Source organism: Perognathus longimembris, chromosome 11 (genome assembly GCF_023159225.1).
Source record: "Perognathus longimembris pacificus isolate PPM17 chromosome 11, ASM2315922v1, whole genome shotgun sequence".
NCBI lineage: Eukaryota > Metazoa > Chordata > Mammalia > Rodentia > Heteromyidae > Perognathus > Perognathus longimembris.
The window spans coordinates 69,229,039-69,249,283 of NC_063171.1; the positions used below are offsets into that span (position 1 = coordinate 69,229,039).

The 20,245-nt window shown below is 43.0% G+C and overlaps 1 protein-coding gene across 2 annotated transcripts; it reads right to left on the minus strand.

Moving 5' to 3' along the window:
* Window positions 1-1,159: 1,159 nt before the first annotated feature.
* Cnih4 (cornichon family AMPA receptor auxiliary protein 4) lies at window positions 1,160-19,919 on the minus strand. 2 transcript variants are annotated; one of them, XM_048357605.1, is made up of 5 exons: window positions 19,754-19,908; window positions 13,799-13,867; window positions 11,000-11,112; window positions 3,341-3,481; window positions 1,160-1,842 (listed from the first exon to the last, which is right to left on the minus strand). In XM_048357605.1, the coding sequence occupies exons 1-5, from the start codon at window positions 19,820-19,822 to the stop codon at window positions 1,815-1,817; spliced, it is 420 nt and encodes a 139-aa protein (XP_048213562.1). In that variant the 5' UTR covers window positions 19,823-19,908; the 3' UTR covers window positions 1,160-1,814. The 2 variants fall into 2 exon arrangements, with proteins under 2 accessions (XP_048213562.1, XP_048213563.1); XM_048357606.1 differs by lacking the exon at window positions 1,160-1,842 and having other exon boundaries at window positions 3,341-3,434; window positions 19,754-19,919.
* Window positions 19,920-20,245: the final 326 nt, after the last annotated feature.

Sequence of the window (20,245 nt, forward strand, 5' to 3'; positions counted from 1 at the left end):
TCAGTCCTGGAGCTTGAACTCAGGGCCTGGGCACTGTCCCTGAGCTTTTGCTCAAGGCTAGCAGTCTACCACTTGAGCCATAGCACTATTTCTGGCTTCTTATATGTATGTTGTACTGAGGAATCAAGCCCCAGGCTTCATGCATGAAAGGCAAACACTACCACTAAGCCAGATTACCAGCCTATAAAAGTCATCTTTTGCCTAAATACCAATGCTGAAGATAACACTGAAGACACAAACCAGGACTGAGAAATTTTTAATTTCACCCTCACACTGTAAGAATTGGTAAACATGACTGAGCAAGTTTACTGTTCTCATCAAGGACAAGTTTACAAATACAGCTCCAAGGAACTGAGGGTTACATATTGCTGTGTATATGAAATAGCTTGTATTGGTTCTCATAATTCACAGTGGTCAGTGCAGAGCATGAGGATTAAAGTTAATCTGAGCATTAAGCAGAGCACTACTAACAGGTTCTTTTATGGACACTGTCTGAACCACATCCGGATTCCAATTGGCATCTTCTTTATCAAATCATCTCTATGCCCATTAAAACATCAGGTGGGCACTGTTGGCTCCGATCTGTAATCCTAGCTATGGAAGAGACAGAATCTGAGGATCATGGTTCCAATTTAGCCCAGGCAGCAAAGTCCAGGAGACTCATCTCCAATTAGCTACCCTAACAGCTGGAAGTAAACCTGTGTGTGGTGCAAGTGATAAAGTACTAGCCTTGTGCAGAGAAGTTCAGAGACAGCACCCAGGGCCTGAATTTAATCACCAGAACTGCCACATATACACACAACACTACCAAAGAAATAGAGAACATTTCTGAATAATTAAAAAAATAAGGGGCTGGGGATATAGCCAGGCGGCAAGAGTGCCTGCCTCGGATACACGAGGCCCTAGGTTCGATTCCCCAGCACCACATATACAGAAAACGGCCAGAAGCGGCGCTGTGGCTCAAGTGGCAGAGTGCTAGCCTTGAGCGGGAAGAAGCCAGGGACAGTGCTCAGGCCCTGAGTCCAAGGCCCAGGACTGGCAAAAATAAATAAATAAATAAATAAAAATAAGATGTGGCCAGACCCTGGATTGTAGGCGCCTTAGAGGTGATTGTGGAGGCACTGGCTTTTAAATGAAAGCTCTTGATAAAAATCTTGTCTTTAAATTTTATTTTCCTTTCTATAGGCAGGAATTACATTGTATCTGGGGCAAATGGCTTGTAAAGTTTCACAAATATGGCAATGAAGAGTGTGTGTGTGTGTGTGTGTGTGTGTGTGTGTGTATGGGTCATTTTTTGTTAACATTCTTGTGTTAAGACTTAGTAACAGTCCCATAAATCCTTAAGCCACAGTAGTACAAAGTTGCCACAACATAGGCAAACGGTAATTTTCTTTCTTTTGTGTACATTGACAGTATTGTTCTGTAGTCTGACTTTCTGGCAGACTGGAAGACAGCCTGTTTCATCTACTAAGTGTCCCTTTCAGATGCATTCTTTATTTCTTTGTCATGCAAGGTTGGCACCGTACCTACTACTACACACACCCTACCATTTTCAATATACAGATGATATAAAGATACACCTTCATATGCTGGAGCTCAGATTAAAATTGAGAACCAGAAATTTATAAAAACTCAATTCGTGTTTTTCAAATACTTTATATGGTAAAAATACAGCAAAAATAGTGGTTTTTTTGTTCAAAGACGAAAATATATACTGCTATGGTTACGGTTCTAAAGATGGTTTAAGTAGTGTAGTTCCTCAAATGTGCAGTGCACTGTACTGTGGGCTGACTTCAACCGTAGCTTCTCCAGCCTCAGTCATTTATCAAAGCTAAAATCATACTGTGGAAAGAAGAAGTTAATGTTACTAATACTTCCTTAGAAATGTCCCTAAAAGGGGAAGGGGAAGCACACAAGCAGTAGGACATAGGTGAACTAATTTGGCAGCGATACTCATTGGACACTATATTGGAAATGAACTGTACAACTTGAGGGGAGGGGAGTCAGGAGGAGAATATGAGGAAAAATGAGGGAAGGGGTGACATTGTCCAAAAAGAAATGTACTCATTACTTGACTTAAATAACCCCTTGACTTTTACAATAAAATTTAAATTTAAAAAAAATGTCCCTACAGGGCTGGGATGTAGCTCAGTGGCAAAGCGCTTGCCTGGCAAGTGCAACGTCCTGGGTTCGATCCCCAGTACCAAAAAAGAAAAGACAAAAAAAAAAAATACAGTTAAAAAAAAAAATGTCCCTACAGAGTCTGGTGTGTCAGACTTGCATCCTTGAGGTCCATAGGAATATTCCGTTGAGTAGAAGATAATCAGACCTGTACTCACTAATGTTATGCTGAAAATGAACATGTGAGTGGGGACAAGAGGGAAGAATGAAGAAAATGAGGGAAGGGTGGCATTGTCCATAAAGAAATGTACTCATTACCTGACTTAAGTACCAGTAACCTTTCCATACATGACCTTTATAATAACATCAAAAAAAAAAAAAAAAAGCTAATCAGACCTAAAGAAGTTACTCTGTTACAGACCCTTTCATGCCCTAATATTTTTTACTGGGAAAAAAAAGGAACCAAGGGTGAAAAAAGTAACCTGGAGTTGAGTAGTGAATATAACCTAAAAGCCATCTGTGGTTATAGTTTTATTTAAAAGTAACTATATCCAGGAAGACATTGCCATAGCTGATCTCTGTAAATGCCTTACAACCCTCTCTCAATAGAGCCCCCATCAGCCCTAGGAACTGCCTACTTGGGCTTCATGACTAGACATACCACTGACTGACATGATGGTTCTCTACCACTGGCCTGTGAGAAGAAAGAAAGATCCAGGCATCCCCACTTTCATGTTCTCTGTAACACTTCAGGACTGAAAATGCCAAACTTTCAGTATAGAGGATTCTATTCAGCTAGCTCCTGTTTCTCCTAAAGTACCTTTCAGTGTCTGACATCCAGCAGTCACCCAGAAAATACCGTACAAAGGGATATACTAATGAAAGGATTTTGTACTTTTCAGGCACAAGCTAAGATGATTCTTAAATTATTTCATAAAAGGAGGATTTGGGGCTGGGAATGTGGCTTAGTAGGTAGAGTGCTTGCCTAGCCCTGGGTTTGAATCCTCAGTACCACATAAACAGAAAAAGCCCAAGTGGCACTGTGGCTCAAGTGGTAGAGTGTTAGCATTGAGCACAGAGAGGCTCAGGGACAGTGCCCAGACCCTGAGTTCCAAAACAAAAGAGGATTTTGGTTTTTGTTTTGTATAAAAGAAAATTTTAAAAACAAACAAAAATGAGACATAGCATCTGGGAAGATGTTAGGAGGCTTTATACTCACCTATAAAGATACATGAAGAAACATAGCAAGTGGAAACCAAGCTTGATCATTGCCTCTTTCATATGTGACTTTAGCTGTCCTCGGTTGTGTATTTCTGTTGGGTCAAACACTCCCATGTTACCACTTGGCACCATAATGAACCTGATAAAGGATACACATTACATGGAGAATTAAATCAGTATAAATACTAAAAAACAGGTAGCGTATTAAAATTGCCAACCAAATATAGAGCAATACAATGTCAGGCTACCGCTTAATTTTCTACTGTTGATCTTTGGTTTAATTCTCGGCTCACTGAAATATAGCAACATTCTAGAAGAGGGTTTTGAGGGTTTTTTTTTAATGCATTGAGACCTTTTAACCATCTTCTGTTATTCCTACAGTTATTTCTCAGCAGCTCCATTTTGTCAAGTTTTCAGAAATTTCCTTATGGAAACTGGGTTATTTTAAGAGAACAGGTGCTTGCTATGTTAATTTGTCTTAACTCAGTAGTGTTTATAACCCCTTCCTATTATCATGTCTTATGGTATCACTTTGGTTTCCTCAATCTTTTTTTTTTGGGGGGGGGAGCCAGTGCTGGGACTTGAGCTCAGGGCCTGAGCACTGTCCCTGGCTTCATTTTGCTCAAGGCTAGCACTGCCACTAGGCCATATTCCCAGCCCAGTTTCCTCAATCTTTCCACATACACATATGAGATGGAAAGACCTCTCAAGTTCCATAAATCTAAAATTCTACCCCAGGGCTGGGGATATGGCCTAGTGGCAAGAGAGCTTGCCTCGTATACATGAGGCCCTGGGTTCGATTCCCCAGCACCACATATACAGAAAATGGCCAGAAGTGGCGCTGTGGCTCAGGTGGCAGAGTGCTAGCCTTGAGCAAAGGAAGCCAGGGACAGTGCTCAAGCACTGAGTCCAAGGCCCAGGACTGGCCAAAAAAAAAAAAAAAAATTCTACCCCAAATCCTAGAACACTTATTCTTGTATAGAGGATATTGTCACTTAAATACTCACATAATATCTTTAGTCTTGATCTTACCATTCTCTCACTTCTAGAATTCTTTAGAATGTTACTGTGAAGCCGATGGCTCACGCCTGTAATCCTAACCTGAAGATCTGTTCAAAGCCTATGTGGGCAGGAAAGTCCGTGAGACTTTTTTTCTCCAATTAACCACCAGAAAACCAGAAGGGCTACTAGGCCATATTCCCAGCCCTAGTAAGAACTTATATGTCCATCAACTGCAAATGCATAAACAATTATTTGGTGGGATATAATTTAACAATAAAAAGCAATTAAGTGCTGATACATGGTACAACACAGATAAACCTTAAAATGTAAATAGAATAGGTCAGCCACAAAAGAACTTTTTTTTTTCTTTACAGGATATGTCTTCCCAAAAGAAGAAAATAGGGCTAGTGTAGCTTAGTGGTACAACACCTACTTAGCATGTTCAAGGTCTCAAATTCTATTCCCCAGTACCCAAAAAAGGAGAAGGTATGGAGAGAAGGACAGAAGGAGAGGAAGTGGATTGGTGGTTGTGTTATGCCAAGTCGCGAGAAGACCTCCAAGAAGGCCACCAAGACTCAGATGTTCCAAAATGCAAAAGCAAGGCTTTATTCAGGTGAGCTGCAACTCGGGCCTTGTCCTACCCACATAGCGGAGGTTAGGAGGAAGCCCCGAGCTGCGATTGCACAGGGCTTATAAAGGCAAAAAACAAGTTACAGCCATCAGGTGTTCAAGCAAGACAAAAAAAGTTACAGCAATCAGGTGTTCAAGCAAGCAAGATTAGGACACAGGTACAAATCTGATTGGCTCAGGGCTCGAGGCATTGTGGGGGCAGTTAGAGTTAAGTATTCCCAGAGGGTTAGAGTTCTTGACCGGCTGGGCCCTAATAAGCTTGTCCTGGGTTTGCTCACAAGGCCTGCTTTTCTCAGGTTCGCGTGGTTAAGTGGGGCCTGACTTCAAAATGGCTTTAGTCTGGCTCTTCAGTTGCCCGGAGAAGGGAAGAGATAAAAGCTAATGAGAATAGGGCCTCTTTTGGGGGTAAAGAAAACACCTAAAAAGATTGTGGTGATGACTACTTAAATCTACAAAAATACCCAAAATAGGGCTGGGAATATGGCCTAGTGGCAAGAGTGCTTGACTCGCATACCTGAAGCCCTGGTTCGATTCCCCAGCACCACATATATAGAAAATGGCCAGAAGTGGCGCTGTGGCTCAAGTAGCAGAGTGCTAGCCTTGAGCAAAAAGAAGTCAGGGACAGTGCTCAGGCCCTGAGTCCAAGGCCCAGGACTGGCAAAAAAAAAAAAAAAATACCCAAAATACATCCGTAGTAAGACTGGTAAATGTATGCTACCAGTGTTATTATTTCACTCTGAAACTCACCTTATGTAATCATAGCCTTTCTTACTGCCCTCTCCTTATTTTCCAGACCCTGAGGGAGTCACTCGCTATTCTTATGTCAAACCTTATCTATTTTGTAGGCCTCTGCTCAGACACCACTGACTCACAAAACTGCCCTAATAATCTATTCTCCCAACCCAAAAAACCTTCATGACCCATCCCGTAATTTTTTTCTACTGCCTCAGGGCACTTATTACTTATTCATTCAATCATTCATTCACTTTGGGTATTTAAGTGCTCTCATTGTCCCCATTTTATAGCCAAATAAACTGAGTTGCATAGAGGTTAATTAACTTGTCCAAGTCCACACAATTATTAAGTATGGGGCTAAAATCTAAGCCCATTAGTCTGGTTTTGTGACCTGCATTTTTTTTTTTGGGGGGGGGGCAGTCCTGGGGCTTGAACTCCTTGGCTTCTTTTTGCTCAAGGCTAGCACTTTACCACTTGAACCGCACTGCTACTTCTGGCTTTTTCTGTTTATGTGGTGCTGAGGAATTGAACCCAGGGCTTTATGCATGCTAGGCAAGCACTCTATCACTAACCCACATTCCCAGCCCTGACCTCCATTTTAACCATTTTTTAAATTATCTTTAAGTACTTGTACAGAGAAGCTGTCATTTAACAAAGCAGTTTTTGTTTTTGTTTTGGGGTTTTTTTTTTGTTTTTTGTTTTTTGCCAGTCCTAGGGCTAGCCTGAGCACTGTTCTTAGCTTCTTTTTGCTCAAGGCTAGCTCTGTATCTCCTGAGCCACAGCGCCACTTCTGGCTTTTTCTGTTTATATGGTGCTGAGGAAATGAACCCAGGGCTTCATACATACTAGGCAGGCATTCTACCGTTAAGCCACATTCCCAGCCTCAAAGCAGTTTTTGAATACACTATATCTCAATGTCACCCTTTTCTATTTTGTTTTATTAATAATATGCATTAGTTGTATGTGAAGAAATTTCAGTGTAACTTTTATTTTTGTTCCATCACAGAGCTTGAACTCAGCCTAGGTGCTGTCACTGAGCTCTTTTGCTAAAGGGTAGTGCTCTACCACTTTGAACCATAGCAGTTACTTTAGGTTTTCTGGTGGTTAATTGAAGATAAAAGAGTCTCATGGACTTTCCTGCCCAGGCTGGCTTTGAACTGGGATCCTCACATCTCAGCCTCCTGAGTATCTAGGATTACAAGTTTGAGCCACCAGCCCTACTATCTCTCTTATCCCATCCCTTCTTTCCTTCTTTCCTTCCTTCCCTCTTTTCTCCCTCCCTCCCCCCCCCCCCCTCTCTCTCTCTTTCTCTCTCTCCTTTCTTCATTTTCTAGCCATTCCTGGGGCCCAAGCATTTGTGCTCGACTAGCATTCTACCATTTGGGCCACAAATCCACTTCCAGTTTTTTGCTGGGTAATTAAAGATAAGAGTCTCACTATTTTTTCTGCCTGAGCTAGCTCTGACCATGAGCCTCCTATCTCATTCTCCTGAGTAGCCAGGGTTACAGGCATGAGCCCTAGAGTCATAGTGCCACTTCTAGCCATTTTCTATATATGTGGTGCTGAGGAATTGAACCCAGGGCTTCATGTATACGAGGCAAACACTCTTGCCACTAGGCCATATTCCCAGCCCCCAGAGCCTTACATTGTTTGGCTTGTTTAACTTCATCTAACATGTAAGCTATGCCTCCAGTCTAGCTTTTGGCTAGCTAGTTTGAAGATGGAATTTCTCAGACTTTTTTGCCCAGGCTTGCTTCAAACTTTGATTCTCTGGATCTCAGTCTCCTAAAGTAGATAGGATTATAGGCGTGAGCCTCCAGCACAACTATTTTTAACCTTTTGAAGTAGGAGGTAAACTTGTGACCTGCAGACAAGCCAACAGGCAACCTGTTACTGAAATTGTGAGAATAATAAGCACACATGATCTTTGTTTTTATTTTATAATAGGAAAAGAAATCTTTGTAATTGATGTACTTCACAGAGCCTTTTACCATACTCTATATATACTACACACAAAGAAGTCATGCTAAAACTTTTCTAGCACATTTTCTAGTAGAACCATGACTGATAGTGTGGTCTGAGATATAGTAAGAAGCATGGTCTCAGATTCTAGTATCTTCTCATTCCCAAATGTACATTTCACTAAAAATAAATCATAGGGCTATAAATATGCTTTAAAAAATCTGTGTGGGATCAGGCATAGGGAGTAACAAATGTCTATGATCCCACCACTCAGGAGGCTAAGGCAGGAAGACTGCGAGTTCCAGGCCAGCATGGGTTACATAGCAAGACTGCCTCAAAATACCACCACCACAATCTGGTGAGGAACTGGCCTCATCAGTAGGGCAAGGAGTATGGCCTCATATTATAGTGTTGATGTAAGGAACTGGTCATGTAATAGCAATAAAAAACTTGAAAAAATAGTAAAATCCTACCCTAGGATACCTACATACTGGAAAAGAGGTATACAGGTCAGATTCTAGTCCCCTGATCTCAGAAAGATCCTCAATCAAAATCCACTCCTTTCCTCATCTCTAATAAATTCTGTTATTGTTTCATGTGTGTCCTAATGCCTTCCAATCCTTCAGTACTTTTTATTTTAACTGTACTTCACAATATTATGTTTAACAATCAGCTAATAAATGGCTTTTCCCAAAAATCCTAGGTAGAAATAAAACCTAAAATTATAGTACAGAGCAAACCACTAGCACAGAAATAAATCCAGAATGTAGTAGAGAACATGCCTATAATCCCAGCACTCAGGGAAGGATAAAGGAGGAGGACTGAAGCAGTGAGACTGTTTATAAGCAAACTAAGACAAAACAAAAAGCAATAAAACCAGTCATGCTGGTAAACACCTGTAATCCCAGCTACTTGGGGGGCAAAGATTACAGTCCAGGGCGGTTCAGCAAAAGATTAGTGAAATTCCCATCTTGAATAACAAGCCAGGCATGGTGACAGGGCCCGTGCTCCCACCTACAGGAAGGTACAGGTAGAAGGGTCATAATCCGAGGCTAACCCAGGCAAAAATAACTAATGAAAAAAGGGCTCAAGTGGTAGAGCACTTAATTAGTAGGAGACCCTGAGTTCAAGATCCTTTACTGCAAAAGTTAATTAATTTTTATTTTGTGCTGGCCCTGGGATTTGAACTGAACACCTGAGCACTGCACCTTAGCTTTTCTGCTCAAGGCTGGAGCTCTACCACATGAGCCACACCTCAACTTCTGGCTTTGTGCTGCAGATAAAAAGTCTTATGGGAGGCTGGGGATATGGCCTAGTGGCAAGAGTGCTTGCCTCGCATACATGAAGCCCTGGGTTCGATTCCCCAGCACCACATATATAGAAAACGGCCAGAAGTGGCGCTGTGGCTCAAGTGGCAGAGTGCTAGTCTTGAGCAAAAAGAAGCTAGGGACAGTGCTCAGGCCTCAGTCCAAGGCCCAGAACTGGCAAAAAAAAAAAAAAAAAAAGTCTTATGGAGTTTTCTGTGTAGGCTGGCTTCAAACCATGATCAGCAGATCTCAGTGTTCTGAATAGCTAGGTTTAGAGGCTTGAACCACAAGTAACCAGCTAATTGAATAAATTAATTAACTAAATAAAAAGAAACTCTAGATGTGTTAGTTTATTCTTCACAAAAAAAGTCACATGTACTAGCTCAGCTATGAAACTGTATGTTTCCACTGAACTATTTTTGAACAAACTTCCTAAATTTATTAAATCTAATTTTTTTATGTTAAATTGCCTCAGTACTACAAAAAGTAGTGGAGTTATATAATTTGTAGGCATAAATATTTAATTTTGGGGCCGGGAATGTGGCTTAATGGTTGAGTGCTTGCCTAGCATGCATGAAGCCCTGGGTTCGATTCTTCAGTACCATATAAATAGACAAAGCCAGAAGTAGTGCTATGGCTAAAGTGGGAGTGCCAGCTTTGAGCAAAAGAAGCTCAGGGACAGTGCCTACACCTTGAGTTCAAGCCTCAGGACTGGCTAATAATAATAACTTTCTTTATTATTATTATTTTATTTTTTTTTTTTTTGGCCAGTCCTGGGCCTTGGACTCAGGGCCTGAGCGCTGTCCCTGGCTTCTTTTTGCTCAAGGCTAGCACTCTGCCACTTGAGCCACAGTGCCACTTCTGGCCATTTTCTGTATATGTGGTGCTGGGGAATCGAACCCAGGGCCTCATGTATATGAAGCAGGCACTCTTGCCACTAGGCCATATCCCCAGCCCTAATAATTTTCTTTAAAGCACTCTATTGTAGACAATAACTAAAACTTGTAGGTATAAACAAAAAAGGCATTATGGGGGCTGGGAATGTTGCTTAGTAGTAGAGTGCTTATCAAGCATGCATGAAGCCATGGGTTTGATTCCTTACTTCCACATAAACAGAAAAAGCTGGAAGTGGTGCTGTGGTTCAAGTGATAGAGAGCTAGTTTTGAGCAAAAGAGCTCAGGGACAGTGCCCAGTGCCCAGGCCCAGAGTTCAAGTTCTAGGACTGGCCAAAAGAAAAAAAAAAGGCATTACGTTCTTAGACTTTTGACTATTCTCTTAAGAAAATAAATTTAATCCAGGCGCTGCTGGATCACGCTTGTAATCCTAGCTACTCAGGAGACTGAGATCTGAGGATCATGGTTCAAAGCCAGCCAGGGCAGGAAAGTCCAAAGCCCATGAGTCTTATATCTCCAATTACCCACCAGAAAACCAGAAGTGGCACTGTGGCTCAAGTGGCAGAGTGCTAACCTTGAGCTGAAGAGCGCAGGGACAGCTCCGAGTCCCAGAGTTCAAGCCCCATGAGTGACAAAAATTAATCAATTAAAGTCAATTGACACATTTCACGAGTCTTTACACATCACAACATTATGTATTTTACAAATTTATACGTGTACATGTGTACTATACAAGATGAAGCCATGTAAACTGCTATTTGCCCAACATACCAAAGATTTATTCTGGTTTCAAAAAGCATCTTTACTATTTCTTACTGGCATATAAGTTTTGGGGTTTGTTGGTGGGTTTTTTTTTGTTTGCCAGTCCTGGGAACTAAGGGCCTGAGCATTGTCCCTGGCTCCTTTTTGCTCAAGGCTAGCACTCTACCACTTGAGCCACAGCACCATTTCTGGCTTTTTCTGTATATATGGTGCTGAGGAATCAAACCCAAGACTTCATGCATGCTAGACAAGCATTCTACCACTAGGTCACATTCCCAGCTCCTGGCATATAGTTTTGTAGAGAGCAGGTAGTTTGCTTATCTGCTTAATTACTCCAATACTAAACAGGTAACAAATTTGACTTACCGATATATATTCCAAGTGGCAACAGGTAAATTGAGAAGGAAGATGAACCAGTGCAATGAAATAAGCATTAACACAGTGACAATGGTATGACCAATCAATTCTGGAGTTACCCACTGCAATAGAAGAACACAGTATTATAGTTCTCTTCTGGGTTTTTTGGGGTTGTTTTTTGCCAGTCCTGGGCCTTGAACTCAGGGCCTGAGCACTGTCTCTGACTTCTTTTTGCTCAAGGCTAGCACTCTGCCACTTGAGCCACAGCGCCCCTTCTGGCCGTTTTCTATATATGTGGTGCTGGGGAATCGAACACCAGGGCTTCATGTATATGAGGCAAGCACTCTTGCCTCTAGGCCATATTCCCAACCCACTCTCTTCTGTTTTTGTCTGTACATGTGATTTGAAGTGAAACACACAGAGAATTTACAAGCTAGTGTTTCAAGATTACTAGACTCAGCATTCCTCCTGCTGCAACTGCTTATTCCATGCAAACATATCAAGATGCAATTTAAAAATAATGCAGGGGCTGGGAATATGGCCTAGTGGCAAGAGTGCTTGCCTCGTATACATGAAGCCCTGGTGTTCGATTCCCCAGCACCACATATATAGAAAATGGCCAGAAGTGGCACTGTGGCTCAAGGGGCAGTCCACTAGCCTTGAGCAAAAAGAAGCCAGGGACAGTGCTCAGGCCCTGGGTCCAAGGCCCACGACTGGCAAAAAAAAAAAAAAAAAAAAAAAATTAAATAAAAATAAAGCACTTAGGTGCTGGTGGCTCACGTCTGTAATCCTAGCTACTCAAGAGGCTGAGATCAAGAGGATCAAGGTCCAAAGAAGTCCCTGAGATTCTTATCTCCACCCAATAATCTAGAAGTAGAGCTATGGCTCAAGTGCTAGAGTGCTAGCCTTGATCATAAAAAGCTTAGGGACAGCACCCAGGCCCTGAGTTCAAACCCTGGGATCTACACACACACACACACACACACACACACACACACACGAACTTAAGAGTGCTGGTAGCTCATGACTATAATACTACCTACTCCATTTGAAGCCAGCTTAGGCAGAAAAGTACAAGACATTCCATCTCCAATTAAAACTAGCAAAAATGCTGGACTAGAGATGGTGGCTCAAGTGGTAAAGTGCCTCCATAAGCAAAGAAGCTTAAGAAGAAAATACAGCCCTGAGTTCAAGCACTGTAACAGGCAAGAAATTATGATAAATAAAAGCCAAGCTACTCAGGAGGCTGACATCTGAGGATTAGGGTCCAAAACCAAACTGCGGGAAAGTCCAGAAAGCTCTTATCTCCAACTAACCCCCAAAAGCCAGAGTGGAGCTATGTGGCTCAAGGGTAGAGCACTAGCTTTGAACAAAAGCAGCTCAAGGACAGCACCCAGGCTCTGACTCCAAGCCCCAGGACCAACACTAATCATCATCATCATCATCTTACATTCCATTTGTTTTATCCCAAGCAAAGATGGTTAAGTGGTGTAAATGATACCTAGGGGAACACACTATTTATTTTTTATTTCAGTATCTATGCTAAAGCTTCCTACTCTGAATTGGAATTGCTGACCTATCCCTCCCACATTTTTTTTTTTTTTTTGCCAGTCCTTGTGCCACAGCACCACTTCTGGCCGTTTTCTGTATATGTGGTGCTGGGGAATTGAACCCAGGACCTCATGTATACGAGGCAAGCACTGTTGCCACTAGGCCATATCCCCAGCCCTCCCTCCCACTTTCTTTATCTTCTTTTTCATTTGGTCCAGGTTGTGGGGCTTGAACTCTGGGCTTGGGCACTATCCCTGAGCTCTTCAGCTCAAGGCTAGTGCTCTACCACTTGAGCCATAGCACCACTTCTGGTTTCCTGTGGTTAACTGGAGATAAACTCAGGGAGGGGCTGAGAATATGGCCTAGTGGTAAAGTGCTTGCCTTGCATACATGAAGCCCTGGATTTGATTCCTCAGCACCACAGATATTGAAAAAAGCCGGAAGTGGTGCTATAGCTCAGGGACAGTGCCCAAGCCCAGAGTTCAAGCCCCACAACCTGGGCCTGTCTACTCACCTCAAAACAAATCAAAGACAAATGGATTCCTTGCATCTAGACAGAACACTCATGCCAATATAAAGTCCTGATTACACTAAAGGTAAAATAGACCTAAGACAAATCAACTCATCAATCCATTTTTCCACAAGCCATATAAGGAAGGTCTTTCATTCAACAAAAAGATTTAATAAGCATTTCCCCATGAGGAAAAAAGAGCCTGAACACAGAAAACAAAAACAATGCCCTTCACAAAGAACCTTTGCTTTGTGTGAGCAATGATGACGTCCACTAAAACAGGACCAGGAAGGATCATGCAGAGTAAAAAAAATGAGACTTAAGTCTCCTTATTAGGAGCTGGGTGCTGGTGGCTCACGCCCATACCGAAGATCCAGTCCAACACTACCCCTAACAGACAAATCCATGAGACTCTTATCTCTAATTAAACACCACAAAGCCAAAAGTGGAGGTATGGCCCAAGTGGTAAAGCGCAAGCCTTGAGCAAATAGTTGAGAGACAGCACACAGGCCCTGACTTCAAGCCCAAGGATTAGCACCAAAAAAAAAAAAAAAAAAAAAAAAGTCTTCTAGTATAACTATATATAATTCTAAAAGATTGTGAAACATAGCAGTTATACTAACATCCCAATAAATATGTACCCTGCAATTTTTAAAAAACACATACTTATTATTTATAATAACCTTTAATACAGAAAATGAAGAACTGACTTCAATGTCAAAAAAATGAGCAAAGAAAAATCTTACCTTGTTTAATTTTGAGCAACATGATCTAGCATTAATGTAATCACATTCTAAATCGGACAATGTAATTATCTGGTAATCAAGTTAAGAAATTATACTTCTTATATGACAACCAAGTACTTAAGTTTCCGAATGTAATTCAGTAACTTTAGTTGCAAGTCAAAATTATATCTGACATGAAAAATTTTAGTTATTCCCTTAAAGTATGCTCATCAGACAATTCATTATCACTTACATTCTTTCAACAAACTATTTTCACAAAATAATCCTTTTATGCTCAAGTCTAGTCTAATCCATACCAGATCATTTACTTATGAGATCCTTAAAAGAGGAACAGATTAAAATCTGGGGACACGGAATATGCTTTACTGGCTGAGCTCTATGAAGCTCTGAGTTTTACCCCCAGCAGGCCAAGAAGAAAAATTAAAAATGTGGACTAGAAAAAAAAAAATGTGTTCATGATGAGACATAAATTCTCCTTAAAGACTTAAAAATATGAATAAGGTTGGAGACTTAGTCCAGTGGAAGACCCAAGTTTAGTCCTAAGCTCTGCAAAAAGAAGAAAAATAAAAAGCTGGGCACTGGTGGGTCATGCCAGTGGCCCACACAGGAAGCTGAGATCTGAGGATCATGGTTCAAAGCCAGCCCAAATAGGAACATCTATGAAACTCTGATCTCCAATTAACCACTTAAAAAAAAAAAGCACAAAATGATCAGGTGCCAGCCTTGAGTGAAAAATCTAAGAGATAGCACCCAATCATTGAGTTCAAGCCCAAGTAATGGCACACACATATACACTCACAAAAATCACAGATGATTCCAAACTCTTCACAAAAAGCATATACTGGGTTGGGCACTAGTGGCTCACGCCTGTATCTCAGGATCACCAGCTCAGGCAGGAAAGTCCCTAAGATTGATCTCTAACTAACCACCAGAAAACCAGAAGTGGAGCTGTGGCTCAAAGTGGTAGAGTGCTAGCTTTGAGCAAGAGCTCAGGATCAGCGCCCAGGCCCAGAATTCAAGCTCCATGACCAGGAAAAACAAATAACGTATACTGTAAAACTGATGTGTTGAACTGAACCTTCTTTATACAAGGTAAGTTAAAAATTATATTAAAAATACACTATATTGGAAATGTGCACACTGTAATATAAAAAAAAGGGGTTTTTAGTACAAACTCACAAGTGGGACAGATGTACATAAAAGGAAGTCTGATTGAATGATACAATGAGTTTGCTTTAAAATATTCTACAGGGGCTGAGAATGTGGCTTAGCGGTAGGGTGCTTGCGCCTTACATGCAGGAAGCCCTGGGTTCAATTCCTCAGCACCACAAAAATAGAAAAAGCTGGAAGTCGCAGCTGTGGCTCAAGAGGTAGAGTACTAGCCTTGAGCAAAAAAGAAGCCAGGGACAGTGGTTAGGCCCTGAGTCCAGCCCCAGGACTGGCAAAAAAAAAAAAAGTTACACACTGTCCTTTCCTTAGTAGTTGCAGGTGAAATGAAAAACAAGGGAAATAAATGAAAATCACTTAAGGTGAAAGATACAAACATTTGGACTTATTTATTCATCAAACATGAATTCTACTTTCATGTTTGAAAATGCCCATTTAAGTCAAAAGACATGTTCTCAACTAGACAGTAAGCTTTTCCCTAACTAGTCACTTTTTCCACAATGTTTGTCTTTCAGTGTTGTAGTCTATTATAACAAAAACATCACTTTCCCGAGTCAAATTATGAAAGGATATCTCTGACTTGGTTCATATCATAGCCATTGCCAAGACCAAAGATCATTTCTTCCTAATACCACTTTATTTTCTCCTTTAATTTTTCACAATTAGCACCCTATTTCAAAATCAGATGAACCGTCCTCTATCATTCTGTTTTAGTGGTACTGGGGCTTGAACTGGGGGCCTCAAGCTTGCTAAGGAAGTACTCTACCACTTGAGCCACTTCAGTTTTTTTGGTGATGGTCCTGGGGCCTGGGAGCTGTTCCTGAGCTTTTGTACTTAGTCTAGTGCTCTACTTGAGCCACAGCTCCAGCTTTTTTTGGGGGGGAGGGGGGGATGCTTAATTGTAGATAAGAGTCTCACAGACTTTTCTTACCTGTTGGGGCTTTGAAGAGTGATCCTCAGATCTCAGCCTCCTGAGTAGCTAGGAGCACACGTGTAAGTCACTAGCACCCAGACACTTTTTCAGGCTAGCCTCAGATTGCTATTCTCCTCTCTTTGCCACCCTAGCAGCTGAAATCATGGGCATAGACCACCACACCGAACTTGCTAATATTTTTCAGGAGCTGGTTTCCAACTGCAGTCCTTTTAGGTCTCCACTTCCCAAACAGCTGAGATTATAAATGTTTATCACTATGTCCAACCCTTACTGGCTCATCTTCCAATATTTCTGACTCCAATTCATGCTACAATTCATCTTCTTAATTAACTGCTTTGCTTTCAGAGTTTCTATTACCTGGAAGATAAAATTGAAATGATCCTCAAACTCCTGATAAAATAACCATGTGTTCCAGATGATATAGTCATTAACCATCATCAAGAAACGAACATACCCTCTCTTTGCTCCTGCCAGTATCTGATTGTAGATATCCATCCCTTTTGTTGTTTTCTTTGGTTAAAAAAACAAAACAAAAAAAACTGTAGCCAATTATCAAGTCTACATAAACCATTTTCCATGTCTTAAATATTTAGTACAATACTCCTACAAATACAGTAATATGTCCAGTTTCGTCAAAACATACCCTGAAGCTGGGCCCTGCTGTCTCATACCTATAATCCTAGCTATTCAGGAGGCTGAGATCTGAAGATCTTGGTTCAAAGCCAAAAGAGGCAGAAATTTTTAAAGAAACACTACTCAAAAAAAACAAAGATTGGGGCTGGGGATATAGCCTAGTGGCAAGAGTGCTTGCCTCGTATACATGAGGCCCTGGGTTCAATTCCCCAGCACCACATATACAGAAAAAAATGGCCAGAAGTGGCGCTGTGGCTCAAGTGGCAGAGTGCTAGCCTTGAGCAAGAAGAAGCCAGGGACAGTGCTCAGGCCCTGAGTCCAAGACCCAGGACTGGCCAAAAAAAAAAAAAGATAACCTTAATGTCTACCAGTCTACCAATGCCATACTTTCCACTGCATTTTTGTATGTTTGTTAGTCATGGGCTCAAAACCAGCACTCTACCATTAGAGCTACTGCTCTACTTTTTGTTCTACTTTTCTACAGTTTTGTTTTTTGCCAGTCCTTGGCTTGAACTCAGGACCTAGGCACTGTCTCTGAGCTTTTGTGCTCAAGGCTAGCACTCTACCACAGCTCCATTTCCAGCTTTTTGTGTTTATTGGAGATAATAGCTTCATGGACTTTCCTGCCAGGGCTGGCTTTGAACCATGATACTAGAATCTCAGCCTCCTAAGTTGCTAGGATCACAAGCATAAGCCACTTTGTACCTGCTATCTTATATTTTAACTTTCCAAACCTAGTTTTCCAAAGTACAAGAAAAAAATGGGGTTCTTGAAAAAAATTTTTTTTGTCTTTGCTTTGTGCCAATCTTTTTGCATGAATTCAGTGAATGGCCACTATCCCTGAGCTTCTTTTGCTCAAGGCTAGTACTCTGCTATTTGAACTATAATGTCACTTCTTGCTTCTTTTGTAGTTTACTGGAGATACTAGCCTCACAGACTTTCCTGCCCAGGCTGGCTTTTTTTTTTTTTTTTTTTTTTTTTTTTTGGCCAGTCCTGGGGCTTGGACTCAGGGCCTGAGCACTGTCCCTGGCTTCTTCTTGCTCAAGGCTAGCACTCTGCCACTTGAGCCACAGCGCCACTTCTGGCCATTTTCTGTATATGTGGTGCTGGGGAATTGAACCCAGGGCCTCATGTATACGAGGCAAGCACTCTTGCCACTAGGCCATATCCCCAGCCCCCCAGGCTGGCTTTGAACCATGATCCTCAGATCTCAGCCTCCTGAGTCCCTAGGATTATAGGTGTGAGCCATTAGCACCTAAGTTTCTTTTTGTTGTTGTTGGTTGTGAGACTTGAACTCAGGGCCTGGGCACTGTACCTGAGCTCTTTTGCTCAAGGCTAGTGCTCTACCACTTTGAGTCACAGCTCCATTTCCAGTTTTCTGGTAGTTAATTGGAGATAAATGAGTCTCACGAACTTTTCCTCCCCAAACAGGCTTCAGAGACCCTCAGATCTAAGCCCCCTGTGTGGACAAGATTACAGGCATGAGCCATCAGCTCTGTTTCATTTCTGAGTGTATTATAGATCCACTTCCTTATTATTTCAAGAGGGACAAAAGATCATCAGAACTAAGGCAAAGGGGAAGTGGAGAAGGGAACAGGCAAGAGATGATGTTCTTTCAAGTAACTCCCCCAACCTAATATAACTAAGAGCATTTTTCATTAGAAATCACTGGAGTAACAATTGCTGCTCAAGTAGAGGTGGAAGTAGAGAGAGCAATATTCATTGTATACTTGCTATGGGGCATGCACTATGGTGTTTCACACACTCTCATTGTACACATCTAGGAAATAATCATTTCCTATTCTAAGGATAAGAATGTGAGTAGACCGATGACAGTGCTGACCTGATTCTAGATTCTTTCCCTTTCATTAAAAAGGGCTGCTGTCCACAATAAAGTATTACACACTTGCATGCTCTTAAAGCTGCATGCACTGCCAAACAAAAAGTTAAATTCCAATAGAAACTAGCAGAAATGCTTTCCAAAGAGGATATAATGCAGAGTTCCCCATTCATTTTTCCTGTCTTAAATTGTAGTTATTTAAAACTGAACTGCAAAACTGGGAGCTGATGACTCTGCCTGTAATCCTAGCTACCCAGGTGGCTGAGATGTTAGTTGGATCACAGTTCGGAAGTCAGCCCAGGCAGAAGTCTGTGAGATTCTTATCTCCAGCTGGCCAGCAAAGAAACAGAAGTGAAGTTGTGGCTTAAATGGCAGAGTACTAGCCTCGATTGAAAATAGCACAGCATGAACTCTCAGTTCAAACCTTATTCATTATTCGCATCAAAAAACAAAAATGCCTAGTGCGTTACATCACTGCATTGCAAAATGCGTAACAACGAATAGGAAGTAAAGGAAATAGTCAGTGCTATGTTGTTAACAACCATTTATTGGTTGGAAAACACAATTTGCATTGTGAACGACTACAGAAAATACTGGAGTTTGGGCATGGACGAACAAACTTTTTAAGTTTACAAACGAGTGTAGTTACTGGATTTACAGGTCTTCCAGTGCCAGGGCGACCCAATTACTGTGCGGATGCTTTTTAAAGTAACACCCAGCCAGCACTCGCTGCCGGCACTGACTGCCACCGGCATGTCTCCCGTGTTCTGGAATGAGTCAGCTCCGGGATGAGGAGGGTCCTGGGCGCACGCAGACTGGGAGGGAGGGGCGGGGGGCGCCCGAACGACCTCAGGCAGTAAATCGCCCCTGCCCGACCCAGGCCGCTGCTCTGCCAGTGCCCACAGCCCCGCATCCCACGCAGGGAAACCACCTCCTTTGTCTCCAGAGGCAGCTCGAGCATGCCACAGGGCAGGGCAGGGCAGGGCAGGGCAGGGCAGGGCAGGGCAGGCCCAGCCCGGCTCGGTTCGCCCCGGAGCCCCAGGACCCCGCCTCGGCCCAGCTCCGGAACCCCGGGACCTAGTGCTGCAGGCCCGGCCCCGGAGTCGCAGGACGGCGCGGAAGGCCCAGCTCCGGAGTCCTGGGACCAAGCGCTGCAGGCCCGGCCCTGGCATCCCAGGAAAACGCGCGCCAGGCCCAGCCCGATGTCCCGGAACCGAGAGAGGAAGGCCCGGCACGGCGTCCCGGGACTGAGCGCGCCAGGCCCGGCTAGGGTGCGCTAGGTGCAAGGACGGTGCAGGGCCAGCCAGGAGGCCTATCGCGCTCACACGCCCGCTCTAAGCCCCCGGCCCACCTCGGCCCCACCAGCTCAAGGAAAGGATACGAAGTAGACGGAGAGAAAGATGAGCGCGCAACAATCAAGGAGCGAGAAGACGAACACGACCGCCTCCATCCTCCGCCGCCGCTCCTCCCGTCAAACCTGCGCCGGTCCGCACAGCCTGATAGGCCGGCGTCCGGCCTGCTCCCAGCCTGCGCGGCGCGAGGGCGGCCCCGCGGCCTACTGGGAGTTGTAGTCCTTCGGGAAGACCGCCGCCCCTGGTCTTCCCCGGAAAGCGCGGCGGGTCTGCCCCGCCCACGGGGCGGGGCCTCGGTTGTGCTCGCTCCGGGCGGGCGAGCGGCTTCTGGAGGTTGGTGGTCGCTCTCTGCCAGGTGTCGTTGTTGTTTGTCCTGGAGGATGTGTTGGTGCTATCGTTTTCTGCCTTTTGAAGACAGTACCTCTCCGTGTAGCCCAGGCAGACCCCAGAGGCGCAGTGCTTCCAATGCCGGTGCCTTGGGATTACCAGAGTGGCTCACTGCACCCGACTGGAATTTTCTT

Excerpts from the sequence above, each read along its gene's own strand:
- Cnih4 (XM_048357605.1), bottom strand. The coding sequence starts at position 19,822 with ATGGAGGCGGTCGTGTTCGTCTTCTCGCTCCTTGATTGTTGCGCGCTC. Across the intron at positions 13,868-19,753 it reads TCTTTCTCTCCGTCTACTTC|ATAATTACATTGTCCGATTT; the intron begins GTATCCTTTCCT and ends CTTGATTACCAG. Across the intron at positions 1,843-3,340 it reads TTCTTCATGTATCTTTATAG|TATGATTTTAGCTTTGATAA; the intron begins GTGAGTATAAAG and ends TTCTTTCCACAG.